General features: G+C 48.0%; 1 protein-coding gene across 2 annotated transcripts in view; it reads right to left on the bottom strand.

Moving 5' to 3' along the window:
* The window catches only part of SERPINI1 (serpin family I member 1), a 248,935-nt gene that overhangs the window by 5,618 nt on the left and 218,410 nt on the right, over positions 1 to 24,907 (bottom strand). For both annotated transcript variants that reach the window (XM_069618495.1, XM_069618496.1), the window contains exons 5-7: positions 21,401 to 21,605; positions 19,410 to 19,507; positions 2,304 to 2,390 (exon numbers count right to left, since the gene is read on the bottom strand). In XM_069618495.1, coding sequence (XP_069474596.1) covers positions 2,304 to 2,390; positions 19,410 to 19,507; positions 21,401 to 21,605 — 390 coding nt within the window. The remainder of the gene's footprint in view (positions 1 to 2,303; positions 2,391 to 19,409; positions 19,508 to 21,400; positions 21,606 to 24,907) is intronic.

Raw genomic sequence — 24,907 nt, 5'->3', positions numbered from 1 at the left:
TGGCGAAGGAGTGTAGGGCAAGCAGGAAATGGATCAGATATGACATGTAGATCTAGTGCCTATATGCAGGTCTGGCTCAATGTTTTCTTCCAGGGAAAATCTCTGCCCTTGCCTTTAAGGTTCACAGAATCCAGAAAATGTAGACAGCGGAAAAAGGTGGCCGCCGTTAACTGAAAATAGAGTTAAAGTAAAACGCAACAAGGGTAGGATGGTCTGATGTGCATGCATACTATTGAATATTCACAATCTTGTGTTGGTTGGTATTCCAAGTGACAAAATAGGTCAACCAGGGAAAGGTATGAAAGCAAATCTAACAAGTTTGGATATGGATTCCTCCTCCCAGCTGGACCATGGCACACTTGACAGATGCAGCAAAAGTTTAAAGACTGTATTGTATGTTTGCTGATATACCCATTGGCTCAGAAGCATGGTACCTTACGTGTGCCTATGATTTCACGATTGCAGTTGTAAGGGTGCAGAAGGAGACTGACAAGGTGGCAAGGTGGGTGGTAAAGACTTATTCTTTGTGACAAGAGAAAAGCCCATCTGTCCTCATTTCTTCGAGGGGTTTGCCTAGCTCAACTAAAGACCACAAGATCTGTCAGAATGTCGGTTTAACTTAATTGCTCACCGTCCTGTGTCAACATCCCTAGTTCTGACCCTATAAAGTAGATAAAGCTAAACTGTTAGTTGCCGAGGAGAAATACGCCGTTCTCCTAGTTTTGTGATCAAAGTTCAGGAATTTCAATAGTTCGCCAGGGGGAATGACTCCCTTCCTCTGGGTGGAAGCTTGTTCTTTTTTTCCACCACTTGATATCAGGATAATGAATCTCCCTACGGATGCTTTTCCTAATGTGCCAATCACACTAGACCCAGAAGCAATGCCCCCTACGGGACACTCCAGTGCCCTTCTTTCTTGAACACCATATAAAGTTCCAACAGTGAGTGGGTCCCAGACCCAGGTTCTTAGCAGTCCTGGTTCACTAAACTGCCAAGTACTGTCACGAGGAAGATGGCGTGTCTCTGAGCTTGGGGGTTCTGAACCAGAGTTTCTCTTCTCGGACTCTGCCTACTTGGTTCCATACCCTGCCAAATACTGCCATGAAGGACTCTTATTCTCCTGATTAGGGTTATTGACCCTGGTTTCAACCATTCTTGAGTGTGGGTCCCTGACCCTTCTCTGGTAGTCCGTGGAATTGATCCAACCACTGACACAAAGGAGTTTTCAGTTAACTTTGAAGCACATGAGAGGCAATCTGGGTGTCCCAACAATTAGACCAAGGGAGAGTCTGTAGTGTCTGCCTTCCTTCTAACCCAAAGTCCCCTCCGGGTCTCCCATACCTCTCTTTACCTTCACAGGATTGTCGGTACCTCCAGGGACAAGGGTTTACCTCTCTGCATCTGCGACGACAGTGCGGCTTCCCTCTGCGCTCCTCCCCACGTCTGCAGAGCGGCCTCCCTCCCTGCAGCTCGGCTTTGTTGGGTTTCTGTCCCCAACACTCAGGTCATTGCAGAACATGCGTTAGTCAGCTTCTTTCTGGCGTTCAGGATCGCTCCTGTAGCATCCAAGAAGAAAATCTGTAGTAGCTCTGCAGCATCCTCCGCGCTTCATCTCTGGTCCCCCAAGCGGGTTTGGAACACATACACCTGAGAGTTTCTATAGCTGCTGCATGTATTGGCTGGAATCGACAGGTATCTTTGTCCCTCTGGTTTTTATGCATTGCAGCAGGTTCCCAATTGGCTTGCAGAAGTCCCTCATCGCCACCGTTTTGAACTTGATACAGGCATGGTGCCACCTCGTACCAGTACGCGTGTGGCAGTACTTTCAGGTTCTCTAAACATTACTTGATAACAATACATAGGTTTACTCTCCAAGAAAAGGTTATTCAAGGAAATAGGTTATTCAAGGAAAGAGGTTAGAGTGTGTAGGGGCGTGTTAAAAGTGTTAAAAGGGCTGTAACCTAGATGGTCGTACTGATCCCTGGGAAAGGGGGCCAAGTCTCTCCCCATGAGATCCTCCCACATTAAACCATACCACGTGCAGCGGCCTCGGCTCTCTGGTCTCATGGGAAGAGGCTCCGTCTCAGGGAGAAGTGACATCCAGTAAATCCTCACAGTGTACATAACACAGCCCCTCTACATTCACCAGTTTACTGTGTTGCAGGAAAAAAAGATTGCCAATTGCTCAGATTTTGTAAAGTTGGCAGCACAAGAATGCATATCAATCTTTATCACATGAAATGTACTTGTAAAGGGTGTACCTTGAAGATCGCATGCACCAATTTAAGAAGCATTCACTGTACCTGACGCTGCTGCTGCTTCAGAACCCTCCTCATTGATTTCCAAGTATGCCTTGTGAACTGCTTTGGCAAGGTAGAGATCTTTCAGATCTGGTAATACAGAATAAATAATTAATTTCAAAGTCATAGGCCGCATAATGCTGCAAATATCTAGAAAGGGGCCTAGAGTCTATTAACGTGTATGGGTTTTGTTGTATACACATCTACAAAACTATGCACACCCAAATAAAGTGCTGCTTGAAATAATAGGACTTTTACACTACTGATGCATAGTAGTGTCCCCCCCCCTCCCCCGAAATCCCAGAAAGGGTAGCCAAATATTTCTTCGCATTCAGGGTAGAATTTAAGACTCCAATTAGGACAGTCCTCCGCGCATTATTCTCTGGTGTAGCTGTGGGACCTGAGAAAACTCAGATTTTCAACACACACTGGGTGGGAACCTCGGTCTGTGCACCCTCCTCACTCTTGGTACCACCTGCCTTTTGTGGACAGCTGCCTACAGACTTCGTGCTACCCCCAAACCTCCTGGTTGCTCCTTTAATCTACCATCACCTCCACACAATCACTGGGGCTTCACCTAGCATTGATTTCATTCATAGTTTTTCGGGATTGGTTGTGGGGGTGCTGTTACGTCCTCCTTTATCCAGTAGGAGAACAGTCGGGTCTAGTGAAAAGTTGAAGGTGCTAAAAGAATTCCTGAAAAGTGGGGTGGCCAAGCAAGTTTGGGTGCTTTTCTAAAGGGCTCCATCTAAAAACAAAACAAATGCGGTCACCACTCTGGTCTTGTAATATGCAAAAACCTTGTCAAACTGTAAATGCAGAATATGCCAGATTAACCAATGACACCAGGAGATGGACTGCACTTCTCTGAACTCGATCCAACTCCATTGGCTCCCTTTGAAGGCTCGAATTCTGGTGAGCAGCCACTGTTGAAATGGTGGATGGGGCACAGGGCCGGATGTACACAAGATTTGCAATGTAGCACAGAGGGGCATATTTACTAGAACTTTGAGCTCATCATCTCCAAGTGGAATGTTCACCATTTCTATGGAATCATGATGCCAATATCAGCCAGAGGAAAGTGGTCGTTTCACTTGGCAGGTTGCCCACAAGGAGCATCAGTGTTACATCACGCCCAAGACTACAATTGGAGCAAGTCTATGGCTCAGTGGCGGTTAAGCTTTGAGGCCTTCTTTGGCACCAGTGTAGTTTTGGGTTAGTTGAAACAGTATACAGAAAATAATTTCCTTTTATGCATGTGCCAGGGCCCAAACGCCAGGATCATCAATCAAGAAGGGTGAGGGAGGGCTTTGAATTGTGGCGCTTCCAAGAGCAACGGCTGGGACCAGGCTGGCTGGAAGTTCGAGGCCTTCTAAGAGCATTACATGGATGGTTATAGCAGTGTGTGGCTCGATCCCAGTTTGGCTGAGACTGGCCTCTTCCAGGAGTTTATTCGCATAATGCAGGCTGGTCTACACTAAACTACCTAGTTACAGTAACAATGTACGGTTAAGAGCATCAGGGTGATTTTGGTTCCAATGGGTGCGCACGATTGCCAACTTGCATTGTCAAGTCTTCTTTGACGCTCATGGACTGCCAAAGTAAACTTATTATTTGGGAATTTTGGAGTGCTACATGACACCTTCAAAGGGATTGTTGGCCTTGTGGATGGAGTCAGTACAAAACGTGGGCCTCATATTGATGTTGTCTAGATAAGACTATCTGCTGATGGCTTAATTCGACTTGAGTAGGAGCGACAGGTAGTCTTCTCCAAATGGTGGGTCGCAGTCCCCAAGCTTTTGAGGGGGATGCATTATGGTACACATGTTCTATGTTGATGCTATTATAAATGCAGGTCTACGGGTAGCTGAATGCAAAGAACAAAATCTCTGCAATGCGTGGGTGGCTCGGTCACATGTGACTATGAGCGGTATCGAGTATTTGAATGGCAGAGCACAGTTAAAATTAAACCTGCAGGAGGGGGCGTGGCTTGGAGCCATGGCAGTCGGACGTGCTCAGTGAGAGCTCCCGGCTGGTGTCACGTCGCCACGGAAAATGCCCGGTGAACAATAGATCTTCTTGAACCACTCTTCAGCGATCGACAGCTGAGATGCTGCGGAACACTGGGGCGGCATAGCGGAGCCCTACAGACGCGGATGGCAAAGATCCGCCGCCTGCGACACACCAAGAGGGAGCGCAGGACGTAGCAAGATGGCGGCCGCCCACCCTGCCCGGCACTAAGCCCGGGGCCTAGGGGCTGGATCGGAGCACCCCAGCGACTCGGCCACCACATCGCCCCGGAGGCTCTCCGGCTCCCTTCGGGGGCCCGGCTGCGCCCGAGGGTGGTTCCGGCTCTGGGGGCCCCTCCCCCGCTTCTCCTGCTCCAGGAATCGGCGGTCTGCCGTTTTACGCCAGCCCCACACACCAGCCGATCGATCGGGGCCGCGGTGCCTGGGCGGGGGCTGGGTGCCCGGGGGGCCTCCTGGTTTCCTCCCTCCTCCCTCCTGGATAATTACTTCGGCGACCACCGTCTGCCTCCCGCCTCCTGTGGGGGCAGACCAGCAAATTGAGCCGATCCGGAGGGCACCAAGCAGCTGCGGGCCGTCTGGGGACCCGGCCTCCAGACCTCCGGACCAGCGGTCCTGTGGAACGATCGGGGGGGGGGCCCCCCGGCCTGGACAGACCTGGACAGAGGCCACAATTGAATAGTCGCCCAGGGGCTGATGCGAGCTCGCCGCAACAGCCCCCGCCCTTTCCTCCTCACTTCGGCCACAAAGCCTCAACTCGAGTTACGCAGCCGCCTGGATCTGCCCGCTTCAGTGTGGACGGGGCCCATCCACCTCAGGGCCACGGAGGCCCCATCACCCAGCATACCTCCCAGGGGGGGCTCATCTCCGGAAGCAAGGCGAACCCGGCAACTAACGACCCCGGGGTCTCCCCACGCTTCCTACCCTGCAGGTTGGGCCCGCGCAGGGGTTCCCTTCAGCTTCTTCTTCACTCTCCTGAGCCCCTGGACTTCCTTTCGCCGCACGCTTCGGGCACCTCCAGGGAGGGGAGGTAGCCCCCCCCTAAAGCACTGCCACAAGGTAAGGCGGCACCTGCCGCATCTCGCCCTAACTGGACGCTCTGCTGACCCTCGGGCCTGGCTGGTGGCCCCTCCGCCCCCGTCGTAGCTGCAGGGGCGTCCCCGGGTTACCATGTCCAAATCGGGCAAAGCCGCCAAACAGTCGGATATTTCCACTCTATTAACAATGCCTCCTGCGGGGGGAAAAAAGCAAGAGGGGTGAACGCGTGGACACGGGGATGGGGAACGGCCTCCCCGGTGACCAAGCATCACAGGCGGTCACGAAAGCAGACCTCCATGAGCTTCTATCGGCCCTCACTAGGGAATTCCAGAAGGGCACTGAGGAGGTCAAGACCCAAATTACCCAGCTAGACAAGAGAGTGGGGGAGGTGGAGGCCAGAGCCGAGGAGATTGAGTCTACATTATGTGAGCAGAACTTTGAGATCGGAGAGGGGGCGGACAGGATCAGGGCCCTGGAGTGCAGGTGCGAGGCGCTTGAGGCCAGACAAGAGGATGCTGAAAACCGCTCGAGGCGGAATAACATTCGAATCCGGGGAATCCCAGCTGCAGTCTCGGAGAAGGAGCTCCCATCCTACGTCTCCGACCTTCTCCGCCACATTATCACCCTCCCAGACAACTCTCCCCTGGAACTGGACAGAGTACACAGGGCTAGACCCAGGCAGAGGTCAAATGGGGCGGCCGATGTCCTGGTCAGGATTCATTTCTACAAACTCAAAGAGGAGATCATGCAGGAGGCCAGGGCCATGGGCCAGATCCACTTCCGAGACTCGGAGATCGCCCTGTTCCAAGACTTAGCTGCTTCCACCCTAGCCAAACGAAGAGCTCTCAAACCTATGACCGACTGGCTACGAGAGCGCAAAATCCCCTACCGCTGGAGCTTCCCTTCAGGTCTCTCCTTCACTTGGGAGGGAAAGACTCAGCAAATTCCATCCCCGCGGGAGGCTGCAGTGTTTATGAATCCGGACCTGGGGGGGGAGGTCCCGGGGGACCCGGCCCGCTCCCCCGAGGGGGTCGGGGGGGGGCCTCTTGCTCCTGGTCCCGGGTGGTTGGCCGACGCAGGATGCGCGGCCCTCCTGTTAGGGGGAATAAAACCAACACCAACTGAGAGGCCGGTCTCCCCGGTCCCATGCTGATCCTCTCCAGAACTTGTCAACACACACTGGCCCGCCTTCCTGGGGGCCAAAAGGGCTACCCTAAATACTCACACTTATATGGCCTACCCGGGGCGGCGCCAACCTACCCTTTGTCCTCACAGCCGGGTGGGCCAGAGCTGCCGGCGGAGTGCTCTCTTGATTTGCAAGAACTTCACCACTACAGCATGAGACCCCGTGGTCTCCGACACAATTGGCGTCCGTGACCCAGCCGACAGCCCCGTTGGTAGAAGGCTGGTCTGGATACCTGTACATGTTAACTGTTTTAAGTTATGTTTTAGTTTATGTTGGTTCTCCTTGGTCAGGGGGAAAATGAGATTCGGAGTCTGGGCTCGGGCGGGAGGTGACGTGGAAACGAAGGTCAAAATACAAGTAATCGGAGCGCCCCCCTCCCCGCACGGCGGCCCCAAGGCAGTGGCGGAGGGTCCACTCAGCGCTGAGGAGGCCCCAGCTCTACAATCCAAAAGATGCCACATAAACCCGCTATCAATCCTACCTAATAATGTCTCAACCGGATAAGGAACTCTCAATGCTGACCTGGAACGTCCAGGGTCTAAACTCCCCCCGGAAAAGAAAGTCTGTGGAACACAGGCTCGCTCAACTGGCACCTGACATTGCTTGCCTACAGGAGACTCATCTCCTCAGGAGCGACAAACGCCGCATTGCCTTCCACCGATACAACAAAAGCTTCTTCGCTTCAGCAGATCTCAAAAAGAGGGGGGTGGCCATCCTGCTAAATCGGGACTTACCTTTGACCAATATAACCACCAAACGGGACCCCGAGGGCCGTTATCTCCTGCTAAAAGGCCTCCTGGTAGAACTACCCATCACCATCGTCGCCATATATTGCCCAAACACCGGGCAAAGCAAATTCCTGCGGAATCTCCTACCAACTCTGTCTGCCTTCAGAGAGGGTCAATTATTCATAGGGGGTGACTTCAACTTGACTCCCGACCCAAATCTTGACAAATCGCTCCCACCATCGAATGATGATTTCAGCAAAGCCCTGGCCATGGCAGAATTCTTAAGGGAAACCGACACCATAGATGTATGGAGACTGGCCAACATGGGGGAGAGGGACTACACTTTCTTCTCTCACGTGCACCTGGGATACTCACGGATCGATCTCCTTCTAATCTCAAGTAACCTCATTCCCTGTGTCGAAGCCATCCAAATCGGGCTCAGAGCCCTCTCAGATCATTCTCCAGTCACATTGAACCTAAGGGTATCCTGCCTTCCGGAGCCACCCCAGAGGCAATGGAAACTCCAAGAGCACATCCTCTCAGACATCGCAACCAGAACTGAAATTGCGGAAGCCCTTAAGAATTATTTCAGGGAAAACACTACCAAAGACTCATCGTTGGCTATGATCTGGGACGCCATGAAACCCGTCATCAGGGGCACGGTGAACGACTGCACAGCCCGACTCAGACGTCGGGATAAAGTACAACAAGACGCACTCGAAGCAGAGGTGGCAGAAGCGGAAAACACCCTTAAACGAGGCCCAAACAGGAAAGCTAGCCGCATCCACCAAAAGGCGAAACGTTCCCTAGAAATGCACCTGGCCGACAAAGCTGTCAGAGCGCTAACTTACACAAAACAGTTTTATTATGTGCACAGCAATAAAGCAAATCGGCTCCTGGTTCACAAACTAAAAAAGCTACAAACTAGAAACCTCATCCACAGCCTCGCTGATGAGCAAGGGACACTTCGCTACTCCATCAAAGAGAAAATGGAAATAATGGCTTCTCATCATAGATCGATTATGTCGGGTGCTCCCACCTCCGAAGCAGCACAAGACAAATACCTAGCTGAAGTACAACTTCCCCTCCCAGGTCCGCAACTTGAGGCCCTGGAAGCCCCCTTCTCGTCAGAAGAAGTCAGTGAAACCATAACCAAACTGAAAAACTCAACCCCCGGCCCAGACGGGCTCACGGCCCAATTCTATAAAAAGTTTGCATACATCCTAGCCCCCCACCTGGCTACCCTATTTAACTCATTTCTATCCTCAGGCACAACCACTCCTTCCATGGAAGAATCAATCACAGTGCTACTGCCGAAACCTGGAAAAGACCGGAGCCAGTGCACCTCATATAGACCAATCACCCTCCTGAATTATGACGCAAAAATTTTCACTAAAACCCTAGCGAACAGACTGGCCCCACTGCTCCCGGCTATCATCCACCCGGATCAGACGGGATTTATACCCGGCCGTAGCACCCACGATAATATAAGAAGAACTATCAATGTCATTGAATCAGCCAATAGGAGGGGGCAGGCAGCGATGGTACTATCCTTGGACGCACATAAAGCTTTCGATATGGTTGACTGGGGCTACATCCGAAATTCACTCGTTCATTACGGCTTCGGCCCAAACTTTATAAAATGGACACTAGCTAATTATCAACACCCCTCCACCAGTCTCAGAATGAATGGAGTCAGATCCGACACGATCAAAATCTCAAGGGGCACTAGACAGGGCTGCCCTCTCTCCCCCCTGGTATTCGCCCTCTCCATGGAGCCATTCGCGACCAGAATTCGCCGCAATGTAAAGATCCAAGGGCTGTCAATCAAGGCCCAAACATATAAAATCGCCCTTTACGCCGACGACGTCCTTCTCACCTCAGTCAAGCCAGAGGAATCCATGAAGGCCTTATGGAAAGAACTGCTAGAATTCGGGGACGCCTCAGGCTTTAAGGTCAACCTTACCAAATCTACAGCACTGAGCATCAACCTACCGAGCCAGCTAGTAGCAGACCTGGAGGAAAAATACCAGATCCCCTGGGCCAAGAAGAACCTCCCATACCTGGGGGTCCAGCTCCCCGGCGCTCCCAGCAGACTATACAAAGCAAACTTCCCGGCATTCCTGAGAGAACTCAGAGCTGATATCAGACGATGGCAAAAGCAGGAGATCTCATGGTTCGGAAGAATCACGGCCCTGAAAATGAACCTCATCCCCAGACTCCTTTATCAGTGCGCTGCCATACCCACCATGATCCCGAAACAGGAGATCCAGAAGCTACAAAAATATGTCATGAGCTATATCTGGGAGGGGAAACAGCCACGCATTTCGCGAAGGATCATGCTCCGGGGCCGTGAGACTGGAGGCCTGGGAGCGCCCGATGTGGCAAGATATGTGCTGGCTGCTCAGCTCTCGTCGGCGTTCGCCTGGCTCCCCACCACCTCCAAGCCCCGCTGGCTGGAGCTGGAGGAGGCCTGGAGCTCAAGTCCAATAACTTCGCTGCCACACCTAAAGGAACCCAGTGCAATCGGGGACATGGGTCCTCTAACGGCGACGGTAAATACTGTAAGAAGCTGGAAGACAGCAGCGCGACTCTGGAATCTACGCAGCACGACGGGCCCCCTCACCCCAGTCTGGGGAAACCCAGATTTCACCCCGGGCTGTAACCCCAAGAACTTTGGGAGATGGAAGAATGGAGGGCTGGAGAGACTGCAAGATTTTTATGAGGAGGGAAACCCCCTGGACTTCGAGGCCTGCAAGGAAAAATTTGATGTGCCAGAGAGCGAGAGATTTAGATACACGCAGCTCCGCCACTGGCTCTCGAACAGGGAGGTGAAACGCCATGGAAGCAGAGCCCTTACCGCCCTGGAACTCACCCTCACCGGTCCCCTGCCAAAGGGCAGAATCTCCACCCTCTATAAGCTCTTGGACAGAACCGACCCAGCACGCAAAGAGCCATACATGCTAAAGTGGGAAAACGACATAGGGAGACCTATCGAGGTGGAGGAATGGAACCACATCTGGGCTAGAGCGAACAGGAGTTCGAAATGCGTTACCAACAAGGAAGGTGCATTTAAGGTATGCTTCAGATGGTATCTGACCCCAGAGATACTCAATAAATGCAATCCCGCAATTCCCCCGGCCTGCTGGAGAGGGTGCCCAGACAAAGGCACACTCTTTCATCTACTCTGGACATGTCCCAGGGCCACGGAGTTCTGGAAAACAGTGCTGGACCACATCAACAAAATCACAGGCCTCACCATCCCTTGGGACCCAGGCATTGTCCTACTTGGATCAAGCGGGGCAGACCAATTCCCCCTCTCCGGGCATAGAGCAGAACTATGCTCCCATCTGCTCACGGCGGCAAAAATCTCCATAGCCAGGCTGTGGAAAAACCCAGAGGGCCCGGCAGTGCAAATGTGGTGGACAAAATGTTGGGACATAATTGCAGCGGAGAAAATCACTGCCCTACGACTCGGAAACAGAGATAAATTCTTCCAAACGTGGGCTCCCTTTCTAGACTTCACCCAACAATTTCCAGGCCTAGCACGACAACCCCCTTCCCTGCGTTGGATGGACAAAACCGACTAAACACAAAGGGGCCAAGGCTGTGCGGAGGTACAAAGAGGTCCAGGGTCTGGCCTGTCAACGAACCCAGGAATGAGGCTCTAAGGCCTAAACAATCCCACGCACTGCGAGCTGAAATCGATCAAGGGCCTAAAAGCTCACACAAAGTCCCCTTGTCACCCACATTTACCCCATTTCGGCCCACCAGGGCTAAACTAATCGCTGTCCTCACCCCAGAATCCCTCCCCTGACCTGTTGTTGTTATGACTGTTCTGTTATGAAGGACATTGTCCTTGTTGATTTAACACTTGCACAACTGAACTCAAGCGCGCGGCGCGCAGCGCCCAGCGCTATTTATGTACCTGCAAACATCCAACGCAATGCATGTATAAAACCAATAAAAATATATTTGGAAAAAAAAATTAAACCTGCAACAAGTTGATAACCCAAAGGTTCCAACTATACCACATGCAAAGAGGTAGGGGTGCATTCTGTACCGTTTGTTTGCATTCTGGTACATCTAGTTCCACTTTTCCATTAAACAGTTGAAGCTGTCAGCAGCAAAATGCAAGCAATAGAGGTGGGCCAGATGTGCTATTCACAAGTCAAATAGGACAGCCCGAGACGTCTGAGGATTGCATCATCAGGTAATGACCCAAACTGGTCAGGGTTGTGATTCTCCCACGTGTGGACTATTGCAACGCCTTACTGGGAGGTGCTAACAGGTCAGCTATCCAAGAGCTGCAAAAAATTCTGAACTCTGCCACACGCATTATCTTTCAGATGAACGGTCTGAACCAACTACTGCAGCTAGGAAAAGACTCCATTGGGTACCTGTGGCAGCTCTTGTTCAATTTAAGCTACTAATGATCTGTCACAAATGTATCTTTGGGAACGTTCCGGTATACCTTAACAACCGAGTAAGTACATATCATCCTCAAAGAAATTTAAGATTTGCTTAGAGTTTCTTCCTGAAAGAGCACCAGGTTAAACGTGCCAGGGACTTGCGGTGAGACTTCCTCGTTCAGGGGGCAAAAGCCTGGAATGCTCCACCATGTGAAAAACTGAAAATCTTGAATTTAGGAAGCAGTTAAAACATGCTCTTCAATCAACATGACCGATTATTAGGAGTTTGAGCCTCATACTCTTCTCTTGGCACCTGGATGCCTACGGGTTTTGGCGCAATACAAATAAAGTAACATAATTGTATGTTTTTATAACTGGTTGAAAGCGGTATGTAACTGGTGAAAAAAAATTGCAGCACTGCAGATTTTGACTGAAACAAGAGTTTGTACATATTAAAAATGTTTTTTTCTGAAGTTCTTTCACAAATTAATCAACTGCAGAATGTAGCGAGGATTTAGATCTTTTCACAAAAAAAGTTTCGCGGACCGGGCCCGTGCTCGTGCTCTCACTCCTTTTCAATTAATTGCTGCCACTGGCAGCAATACAGAAACAATGAAAGAGCCGAGCAGCGGCGGCAAGAAGCTCTGATGGAGGAACCCCATTTATGATCAATCTGAACAGGTCAGGACCCTAGTCACCCAATAACAGAGTAATCCAAGGGAGTTAAAAGGGGGCTGGCATGATGGATGTGAACAGGTTAATAGCTGCACCGTCCTGCTGCAGGTACAAAGGCTCACCAATGCAGCAGCAGGGAATAACAGGGTGCGGTGCACATGTTGAGGTGCTTTGAAGGATGTTCATCTGGCAAGGGTGTGGAAACCGTAACTTTTCTCATTTTTATTAAAAACAAATGTGGATAATGCATCTCAGAAAGGGTGATAACAAACAGCCCCTTTCATTAAACTCTGTGCCAAAAGCATAGTGTACTCATGTGCCCTGATGCAGTCTCCCCGACCTGCAGCACTTACTCTCCAGAGGCAAAGAGCAGGTTCAGAAATCACAGGTGGCCCGTCTCACAGCAGAGGCTGCATTTAAATCTGCAGCCCTTCTCCAAATACAAGAATAATGTGGAAATGTAGCCATACCAGAGTTTTGGCATTATAGCTGGTAGTACACTCAATTATTAAAACCCACATCTGACGCGTCAACCGGGAGACCATGCCAGCCAGGGAAGGGTTGCGTGTATTATGGTCAGACTGCCTGGCTCTGCTCACCAGCAGAACGGGCTGATAATCTGGCTCTCTGATCCTTTGCGAGGTCAGCAAACCTCTCCAGCACAGCAGCTTCCATCAGGTGTGTCCATGGGAAAAAGGTTGACGGACAACCCCTAAACAGGGTCAGCTTCGCACCATGGTGTTGCCTACCAAAAAGCCTTTGATGCATGGTTTAGAAAAGAAGGCCGGATTTGGCAGTCGTGTACAGCAGCTAGCTAGTCTCCTTCTGGGTTGGAAGGGAAGAAGCCAAGTACCAGCCTTCAGAGTGCCATGTGATACTAAAGAGGCTTGAAGTTGCCTTTCTATGGACTGCAATACGGAGATATACGGTGTGACTGGCTTTGGCACTTTCATTATATCTTTGATAAAGTCTTTCCTCACTTTCTTGCTGCCCATCTATATTAACGCATGCTGCAGCACATTTAAGCAAGAGAAACCAGCTGATGGATCAGCTAATTGAACCCAAATCAGAGCACCTGAAAGAAGATCCAATTGCCATGAACCTCAGAAATGTTCATGTATTGCGAAATTAGGCTGATTGCCAGTCCACCTTCCCTTTCTTGCTCAATGTTGGCCCCCAACCTGTGGAACGTCCTTCCGGCGTTCCCGAGAAAGATCTTGTATCATTTAGGCTCCTGCAAGGCCCGAATTTTTGTTTTAGATGGGTGGGGGTCTGGCAGATACACTCTTGTTTGGTGTATAGAACCCAGATGCCTTTTGGCCTTGCGCTTAAATGGTTTTACATTACAGATGAAATGAAATGTCGCAGGGTCACAATCCTGAATGTTTTACTGGGCAGAAAAAGTTGAAGGTCTAGAAAGGGTCCCTGTCCTCCAGCAACACGTGGATTACAAGCCTAAATTCATCCCTTTAAGTGAATCCATGAAGGTATGTACTGCCACAAGATGCTCTCGACAGACTGGATAAGAGTCCAAAGAGGAATACAGATACATGCTAGGAGTGTTCTAAAGAGGAATGCATACACGATTATGGCTGGAGAAGGAGGAGGGTGGAAGGTCAGAGGGAGGGGGGAGGGGGATTATGTATTGTAGATGTAGTCTCCAGGTTCCTCCATAGAGATAAGCAGATCAAGAAACGCGACACATTTAGTGACAAATCTGAACTTAAATGGGTTAAAACCAAAAGTCTCCTCTATACTCACTAAATGAAAATTCGACAGCATTAGCCTTTGTGTCATCAATCTCAGTTTCTGAGGATCACCATTTGCAGTTTATAATTCTTCATTGTTTGTCCTCTGTTAACTTCTTCAGAAAAAGAAGTTTGCTTTGAGGCCGGTTTTGACTGTCACAAGTTAGACTTTCTTATTTGGTTATATTCCTATCTTTCACATGCCGAAGATGGAGGAATCTGAAGGAGTCTGGGGCTGTGCTTATGGCCTGGCAACATGTTGCAGAAGGGATAGGATTGGCAGAGTCCCAGACTGCATTCCTCATCCAAATACCGGAAGATGTTCTTTATTCTGCAACATTCACAAGGACATTTCCAACAAAAATTCCTCAATGTGCTGCTTACTTTGTAATACACTAAATGCAGCAGCAGCACTATATATGCCAATTGTTACATAACCAGTAACAGCCTTTCTGGCACTTATCTTCAAAATGTAAAAAGGAATCTCCAAAACACTCCTGGGTTGAAGGCTCCTCTTCAATGCATATTCACCTCATTAGGGCTCCGGACACTTACAAAGAAACACTGGCCAAGCAAATATAATTTTCACATAGAAGGGAGATTCCAACTAGATCAAAATATAATTGAGCAACTCAAAGTCTAAGTGAACAAACAATTACTGGGAAGAAAAAAAAAGTAATTGGCAAAGCAGTCATTTTTGTCCCCATGACCTACAGTCCTGCCAAAAGGTCCCCACATCGCCATGTACTCAGATGGGACAGATGGCTGGATGTTGGCTTTTTGAGCCGATAGTAAAAGCTCAGTAATGCAGGTTAAGGTTAAATAAACTGCCTGCTCCCTTAGAGGGGAATCAAACGGCTGCAAGAAAGTAAATGGATTCTCCAATACACAGTAATGAAGATCAGTAAAACGGAACCAGATAGGCCGCACAGACCCAGCCAGATAGTACGGCTGCATCATGCAGATTAACTCCCAGGAAAGCCCAGCCCAAGCGAAGTATTACTTCACATCTCACTACAACTATCCCCATCAAGTAGCTAGCATGGCTCAAGATCTTCAAGGAACCGCTGTCTGGGTCTGCTTCAACAAGCCATGGTTCAAAATCAAACCCCTTTTAAAAGTGCTCAAGGTTGCTCCCATCTTCAAGGTCTCTAGTACCCGACTGTGGCTGTTCAGGGATTGAAGGTGCGAGTTAAGGACTTGCTCCAGTTTTTTGTGTATGTTTCAACAGCCCAGGGTTACCAATGACAGACTCTGAAAAGCATCTACGGATGACCATTGATGAGCCAAAGACTTGCTCCCGTTATTAAACATTTTGCCCAAAAGGGCAAGACCAACTGCTCAAAGACTACTGTGGTGGGGTTTGGTGCAGTATAAACACTGATCTAACATTAACAACAAAAACCCGAAACGTTTGCTAATTTTGCCAAATGGCAAAATCACATTTCTGACATACAACCGCTCCCAACTGTTGGTATTGACACCGTTTCCCTATGTACAAGTTGCCCAGATCACCATTTCCCTTGCTTGGGAGTCTGTTTGGGAGCAAATTGTATTCGGTTTCACAATCATTCCCCCCCCCCCCACTTTGCCTGGGCGGCAGAGGGGTCCCTCAGTGCTCATCTTTGGGCGCACCGATTCAGGTTTTTGACTTAAAGCATGAATGACTCACCTTCAGCTCCTTGGTCCTGGGATTTGGGCCCACTATGCATAAAGGGCTGGAAAAGCAAACGGTGCACCATAGCTTTATGGTAACCATCACATTACACAGGAAAACCTGAGCTGGGCAGCATCTGCAATCAGAATATTAAGCGATTCACCTTCTGACATCCTAATCTTGGACCCAGCCACTCTGAGTCAGCTTGGCAGTCCCAAAATTACTACTATTCAGGCACTTAACCGCTGTACCATAAATGGGCATTGCAGGTGTTTTAAGTCTACATATCCGACAGGATTGCCAGAGCAAGCTTTCAACCCCTCAAACACCAAACACTACTTGATCAGTTTTGAAAGAAAAATTCTGGTTTGGAATACCAATATCTATATTAAATCAACACAAACTTTTCTGTGCCTTCGCCCTAGAAAATATCCCATATATAGCAGACCAACACAACGCATTTTCACCCAGACTTCCTTTCCTGCCTCTGCAATCTTCCCTCCAATCTCCCCCCCCCCATACCTCTGCTTTACCTACCTCTTGCGCGCCTTCCCAACCATACCAAGGGCGGGGTCACAATACACCACACACAAGGAGCAGCACCTTAAAATTACTACAGTGGAGATTCAGGGCAGCACAAAAGCAGAGTGCCAGTGCAGTCGCACGAGTGGCGGTAACCTACTTACTGGACAATTAATCTAGCATTGCAAGGACCTACTATTCCAAATAGTGCAACTTCTTGGATGGAGTGTGCTCCCACTGGCTCACACCTGCTCACTGGAGTAAACCAAGCCTATTTAGCATGGGGGAGTCCTGCCGGGCATGTGCGCCAGCCCAGAGTAACAGATGCCAATTCCCGTCTGCCCCCCCTCTCCCCAGTCCCCGGCAAGGAAAGTGCATGGACCATTAAGAGCGTGTAGCAATGTGGAAGGGTTATACCGTGGGAGAACGCTGATCACCTGCATGCCCATGGAGACTGTGGATACCAAAGCAATGCTGCGGTCTGCGGCAGCAAGTGAAGAGCTGCCCCAGTCCTCGGAGACTCAATTAAACGATCACAGTAACCACCATCAAGGGAGTACATCATTTATCAGCTGTGAACTCAGACCCGCAAGCTGAAATAGTTGTGATTAGCAGAGGAGACCAGATACTGACTTTTCCAGTAACTTCTAGCTGTGTTGGTTATATTTTGGTGTAATGTAGTAGTTTAATTTGCAGTACTAATGTAAAGCGCATCATTAAAAAAAACCTGCCCCAGTCTACTTTCCAGTGTCTGGTAAACTATAAGTACAGTGGAGGCAAAAGAAGGATTTCATCTAGGACTGCTTTATAAGGCCCAACCTATATAATGTAGAGACTGCATTGCTTCAGCATGGTTTATAGCATGAGGGGATGGGGAATTTTGAAGTGCTGCCAGACTTGTCATAAGAGCTGCAATACATCCAGCTTTCCTTCAATGGTTAATAAAGATCATGGGAGAGCAAATTGGGTTAAAATCCCAAATCTGGATGAATTTTAAGCAAAGGAAAGGTTGTCATGCTATGAAGACTCACTATTTAAAAAGAGACGATAGCCCTCAAGTCTCATTCCTGGCTGCGTTCAAAAGATCCAGACCTCTGCAGCTGGTGGGAAGGGGTGGCTCTCAACCTATCTTGGTGCAGATGATTTGCGTGAGAAGGTAGATGGCTGTAATAATGGATCATGGCGAACTCCAGAGTGGCAAATGGATGTCGGGCATAGAACCGAAAAGCCCACAAATGTGGGTGGACTAGGAAAGTGGTAGTCGAGGGATTCTATGAAAATACTGGCCAGTGGAGCAACGGGGAGGAGCGGGGAGGGGAGAGAGACAGAAGGGTTTCAATCAAGGCGAGAGGGATAGACTGCAAACTCCCACACCTAGAGTGAAAGAAAGGAGCAAAGGCGCAAACAAAAATCAATGCGAGTCTATGAACAGAGCAAAAGCAGAATGTGTAAAGCCAGGGAAACTGGCTGCACATTCAAGCATTCACACCACATACGCATGGGCTGCCACTCTAGGGAATCCATTTGGTTATTGTGGCATGGTAAACCAAAGAACTATCTACATAGGCAATCACACACTATCGTCCTTATCAATATTCTGGGTTCTGTAAGGGTGTAGGAGTAAGTTAGACAATGGTGGCATTGTTGATTGCTACAGACTTCATGCTTGCCTGCAACAATAAGAGGGGTTTAAGGTGAATGGGGATCTCCTGGGTGGGTTATTCAAAAGTTAATTTCATAAAATAAAGTTAAATAACTGGTGAAAAAATAAACAGCCGAATGACCAAGATAATGCCTCCCTTCTCTGGGTTTCATGGGTTTGGGGCCCAGGCTCTCACTTGCTTCCTTCTGCATTTTTTCCACCTGGTATACTAGCCTACCAGGTACTGGGACTAGTATTATATTGGAGGCCTGGATTGCCTTCCCAACTGCTTCCACTTGGATAGTTATGGTCCACGACCCAACTTCTGCGCTTTGTTGCACTCTGCATATAAAGCATTGCTTGGGGCCTCTGCACCTCCTGTTGCACCCGTGTAACACTTTCCATGGTGCTTTCAGGGCTCTTCCCAATTCCCCCAGGATGTCAAATTGCTTTCTCGCCGGTCAGCAGCTCTCTCCACGCTGGACCCTCCTTGTGGTGGCGTGCTCCCATCTCGGTTTTCCTTTTCTTCGCTTCCTGCTTCCATAACCATGCGATTCCTCCAGGGAGGGCCCAACCTCAGTCTGGATCCTTCCTTGGCTTTCTACACATACATAAGGTCCGTATTGACTAGACTGTTCCTTCAGCTTCTGCACAGTGATCGGTATTGCTCTGTGCCTCTTCTTCGATATCAGTAGTTTTGATATTACTAGCTCCTTCAAAGTTCTCATTCTTTTGCGTCTCAGTTTTATAGTCTTGTAGGGTCATGTTCTACCTTGCACATTTAAATGTCAGATGAAGGGACTGGGTTAGAGGACGATGGGAGTGGGGTACTTCAATGCTACTTTCTACTTAGACTATCGCCCCATAAGAGATTTCCCCACCCATGTGATCCTCTTGCCTGCACCACCCCCAAGGGGACTATTGGATTGTGGCTGCACCACCCTAGCCCATGTGATGGGTCCTCCCCTATGGCAGAAGGGACGAAGTGTAAGGACTCGTCACAGGTCACATCACAGACCAACTGAAGCACAAATCTCACCCGTATATTCAAACCAGCATCACAGAATTAATAGCAACTTAACTACATGCATCACAGGTCTATAACCCATAAAGTAACAGTCAGCTCATTGCTTCAACATAGACACTCAGGCTTCACAGAAGCCCCACAACTGGAACACCCCAGAGTCCGAGCTACACATCAGATCATCAAGCATGGAGATGTAGCACAGTTAGCTCCCGTCCCAGGTGAAAGTTCACCTGACGGACATCTATTGACACTGTGGAACATGAAATATACACATATAAGCATCCAGGAGTGAGGCAGAAAATGGGATGACCCGTTTGGACAAAAAATAAAATCTGCAGGCTCTTGCCATAATAGAGTGAGAGTTTCTGTGCTTCAAGCAGACAGGAAAGCTGCAGAAAAGTCAAAGCAAGAGTATTATATAAAACGGACATCAAATTAAGGTCTAACCTGACATAGCAGAGAGGTCGGCTTTTGGACTGAAGACTTCCGCAATCCCCAAACCCTTCATCACATCCTTCAGGTCAATATTTTGCTCTATTTTGAACCTGAAAGCAAAGAAAGTAAAAACGTGAAACAAGTAAGCTGGACTACCGATACACCATAAAAGCATTTACATAGGTTCCTGCTGCTAAAAGGGACTATCGATGAATAACACTATGCACAGATGCAGTGTTTCATGAGCTGGGGAGGTTCTGTAACCTACAGACTGGAATGCCAGGAGGGCATCTGAGCTGCAAGGCATGTCCCACGGAAACGAATACATGGCAAGTTTCAAACCACAGCAGTAATTTCAACACATCACTGTAAATAACATGTTTGGAACACAATAACTATGAAAGGGAAGTGGATTATTTCGCAGATTCATTAATCACAAGATTATTTTAGGGCTTTAACCTCCACAATCAACTTCCCTTTGTCAGATAAACTGGGCACATTTTAGAAAACTCCCAGGGGCAGATAGGGTCATCATACAATTACAAGGCCAGGTGTACGTTTGTCCGATGCAGTCTTGCGCAGTAGAGACTATCCACTTTGCCTGTCGTCACCGCTAGAGGGAGCGGTTCCCTTAGGTATAACACTAAAAATGTCTCGCCTCATCCATTTTGGGCCCTGTACACGATTTTACACTAAATCTTCATAATATGAATTGCACCGTGGGGGGGTGGGGGGGGGATCTCCAACGTGTGCACCTACATACACCACGGGCCTTTGTCCAATTTATTTGCACCATGAAGTGTCAAAAAAGTGCCAAACCCAGCAGATCCAAGTTAACGCACTTTCGTTGCACTTTAGTGCAAAGTATGCATGTCTCCCACACTGCATGCATGAAGGAAAGCCCATGGACTACGGGTGCTTCAGGCAAATGCTATAGGAACCAGATACCTTTTCTTCAGAATGAAAAGGACATACTGTAGTAAAGCCATTTGGTTTTTGCAGGCAAAGCAGGAAAGGGAGGTGGAAACTATTCCCATTTTCTAACCCCACTTCACCTGGAAATAAGAAAGGGATAATCCTAGAGAGCCCAATTGGAACGTTAAACCAGGAGCAACCCTTTCACACATTGTTTTAACTCCTCTGTTTGCGCGCCAGGACTTCAAAAATGACCCCCCTTAATGGTACTATGAGTGCACATCACCCTTTGACATTAACATACCAGTTTAGAGGGCATCAAGGCTGTGAACCATTCTACAGAACTAAAATACGTGTCCTCTGCAATGCAGTTGGTCACTGGAGTGCTTATTCGGGATAAAGGTGGTTCGATATTTGGGAGAAAGTTTTTCTGAGTAGAGGCGCTGATGAAAATCTTGAGATCAATATAGGAACCTTGGATGCAAATAGAATTCAAGCACCTGCAACCTTAGGACATTCCGGGGCCTTTTTATTATTAGGTTGCCCAGCGGTCAAGTTTCAGAATAAATGGTTTGGAAACTGCACCAATCAGTTTAAAAAGTGGTGACTCCAGATCACTTCCACCCCATCTGGTTATGCCCGACCACCCCAAGGGGACCAGCTGGAGGTGTGGTCATGTGACGAGAACATTGCGGTGGCTGGTCGGTGTGGACACGGCTCTTGAGATGTGACCTTTGTGCCACCAAGTTCATCACAATGTTCAAAGAGGTATTTGACTAGATTGTCTGATGTGCCGGGAGACGAGGGTTTAGTATTGGTTTCATTTACAATGAGTTCTCCAGCCACCTTAGAACTATGAATGACTTTGAAAGTCCTTTTGACTGCAATTTCTTTTGTTTCACTTAACTTGTGAACAGGTGAAGCTGTGGATGCCCGATGCCAAAGTGTTGATGCCCAATAAGACATTAAACAGGTTTGTTCGAATGACTGACATTTAAAGATTAAGGCACATGTTTGACAATGAGGAAAATAAATGTTGACATGGTTTTGTGGAGGGTCAGTTCGGAACCAATAGCCAAAATCCTCACCTTGGCATATAAACTTCCACTTTTCGCTTTGTAACAGCCTTGGCCCATTTTTGAATTTGTTCAGCTTGGACAAGTGGCTCCAAGGTGGAGAGTGGCACTTCCTGCCTGGATAGAATGATCATCATGCTGATCTCGTCGCCTTCGTACGGCATTTCCAGAACTTGATAACCACCGCCAGCTTCATTAGATCCATCGCTGAACTCCCCTGAAACAAGACGCATCCAAACCATTAAACCAAGTCTACCCAAGTCATCAACCAAGGCTAGTGAAAAGTGGAGAAAACAAAACCTCATGATTCACCATGGGAAATACTAGTATTCAGCACTTTGAATAAGATTAAGGAACCTGGAACTAATATTCCGGATATATGTTTGACAAATGTGTGAACAAAAGACCATTTGCGTAAGCTGCCCAAACAAACCTAAATCTTAACGATAAAAGTATCAGCATTCCCAAAATATGCCTTTAAAGGCTTGCTTCCTCACAGATCTCATTTTACTTTTATATCCCCAGCGCCATCGAACCTTCAGAGACCTTTCAATCACGTGGTGCAATGTGGCTATGCTCACCATCAACCCCCAAGGCTCTAGAAAGAAATGCAAGGGTAGTACACATGGAGCCAAAAGCTTACAATGAACCAGTTCCTTTTTCTCACACGCTCAGCATGCCCCAACAAAGTATTTCTATGTGATGCCAGTTACCCCCAAGGCCTCTGTTTTTAAGCCCTCAAAAAACTGGAAGCAAGAAATTGGTACAGAGCAGAATATGAATGGCCACGACTCCCGTCAAGTCAATACACTAAAAAGTCCTTTAGTAAAACAGGTACCAAAGTAGTTTACCGCCTGCAATTAGGAAATTATTGTGCTCTTTAATTCCTCGTAACTGTCACAAAAAAGCCTGAGGAGTCAGGGAAAGAAATCTGAATCCTGTAGAACAAAAGGATGCAAGGTCCCCCGAGAGACGGAACATAGCAAAAAAAAAAAAAAGAGGAAGCAAGACAAGGTCCTATTCCCATAGTGAGTGTCTCCATTACTCGTGTCCTCAAGGAAGAAGTGGCGCTGCTGGGATGAGGAAACAAAGACAAAAGCAGTGACAGTTTCCCCATTAGCTCTCCAACTCCAGAATAGTGGGTGAAATTCAGTCAGAAAATGTTGCAAATGTCCATACTTAATCTCTTCAAAACAATCCTTTGTTCCAGAAAATCCATGTTATATTCCTCAATTTCCAAACGTTGTGTATACTTCTATACCCAGACACATTGTTCATAAAGATCTACCTCACTCCAAACTTCTAATTTGGACTCGCCACCTTTTACATGTACAACATAAGACCTCCTCTTGCAATTATATTGGATCTCTGCTTAATTTGATCCAGGTCATCCCTTCACTTTTCTGTACTTCCTTTACTGGAAGTATCCAGCAATACACTTAACCGGTTTGCATAGGACAGATCCATTGATAACACTCCTTCCTCACATTAACAAAATAAATAAATATTGCTTCTTCCTTCCAGGGACACATTTATGTTGCATTTGCTATAGTCCAATGTAAGAGAAATTATGGCGGGAGACTCTAGTTTAGAAGACCACACCAGACACTTCAACGATTCCTCCCACCAATTCGAAGGAGTCAAACATTCTGCAGTGCCTCTCAAAGTTAGTCAACGAGAAATCTAGGAGATTTAGAGGGAGCAACAGAGGAAGCAACCTGCAAGCTGGTAATGCATGATCCCAAAAAGAGTCCCTGGGCCAGGTTCAATGATCTGAGGTAGTCGGTGTCGAGATGGAATTCTAGAATCTGGCCGGGACAACAGATTTTAGGAGGCCACCATAGTTCTAGTGAACAGGGAACTCTGAGAAGTTAGTCAAAATCCAATCAATGTAAACGTGGAGAGCAGTCAAGGCAATTCTAGGGAGAGCAAGTTGGGTTAGGAGCCCGCAACAAGTCCATACAATTTAATACATAATTCAATTTAGGCATGTATATAAATACAATATTTATTCTAGGACCGCTACACACTGAAAAATGAAACTAGCAGGCAATATCAAAATACTCAAACATATATACATTCCCCATAGGTTCATAAATGCATTCAAATGTTGTCAAGCATACCAACGACTGCTTTCTGTGCCATCTACGTTTCCCCCTATTAGTGCTTGTGGATTGTGTCATGCATGTGCAACGCACAATAAAATAAAGTGTATACCTAGCGGACCTCAGAAGTGTTCAGAGGAAGCTTGGTCAACATTCAAAGTGTCAGTGCTTAAATTCCATACAAAATGGCAAGTGCTTAGATTTTGAAACGTGTCATATGCCTAGTAGCAACTATTAAATACCAAATATAAGCAATGTTTACTTAAGACATGGTGGCAACTGATTTTACACAATTATACAGCCATAAGCATTGCATCTCCTGTCAGCTTGGTGCGCATTAACTCAATGATAGGGCTGGATGTACCCACAACAATCACATGTAACCCAGCCCAGGAAGCCTCTTCATCCCCCTCAGAAGGGTCAACACCTTCTTGAAGGGAATTGTAACCATCCCCAGGAGGACCCCTCGGTACTGGTGCTTCAAAGACAGTCCCATCATGAAAGTGGCCACAACATGGTGCAGACTGCGGTAGAGATTGATGTAGGCAATCCGATGAGTAGTCCAGACCACATGGAAAGGGGGAGGGGTGCTCAGCATCTTGATTTTGACAGCACTCAAACTTCATTTTCTGGAGTCAATGAAGTCTGGGTACAATTTCAGCCAGGATCGGGGCATTAAATGGCTTCCTGTGGACCAATTGCTGTAGCATTTTGCCTACATAAAGATGGGAAACCCTCCCCTTAAGGAATTCATGTTTAGACTTCCAGATTAATCCTTTTAATCTTGAACTCTGTGGCTGATAAGTCCAAGGAAGATGAAAGCTGTTCTACCTACCGATCCCAAGGGCCTACTGGGAGGACCAGCTAGATTAACAAGAGCTCCTTTAAACGGGACACTGGCATCCAGGATGCTGCTCACTGGAAGAGATGCAAACCTGCAAGTGCTCTACAAACCTTCCTGGTTGGGAAGGGCAGAACTAAGGCTGCCTTGTTGAGACCCTATAATGGTTCTTCCAGCAACTACAGAAACAACGAAGTGACCATTGGATCTCCAAATCGCCTCTATGCCAATGTGGGCTCTTTTTGCGTCATCCAAGCTACTGCAAGGGAACTACCAGTCTCACACTGACAATCAACTGCATCTCCAAGTTTTGCTTGATACCAAAGCACTGTTGTATCAGCATTTAAGAACAGAGTTATCTTACGTACCAAACTCAGCACTATCTGCATGGTTAACAACCTCCTTGACCTCCAAGCAGTCGCTACTTCCTTACCCAAAATTCCCACCGGCTAGTCTTTGCTTCGCTGCAGCAGAGGTTGCAGGGTCTTCCAGTACTGCAGACCAGACACCACCTGCCTTCTGAGTGTTGACCAGCATGCCATTGCTGCACAGAACCAAATAATTTGGAACCCA

The sequence above is a fragment of the Ambystoma mexicanum genome, chromosome 10 (assembly GCF_040938575.1).
Source record: "Ambystoma mexicanum isolate Mex_15411 chromosome 10, UKY_AmexF1_1, whole genome shotgun sequence".
Classification (NCBI taxonomy): domain Eukaryota; kingdom Metazoa; phylum Chordata; class Amphibia; order Caudata; family Ambystomatidae; genus Ambystoma; species Ambystoma mexicanum.
The sequence above is the reverse complement of the archived record's forward strand: the minus strand, read 5'-3'. Positions and strand labels throughout refer to the sequence as shown.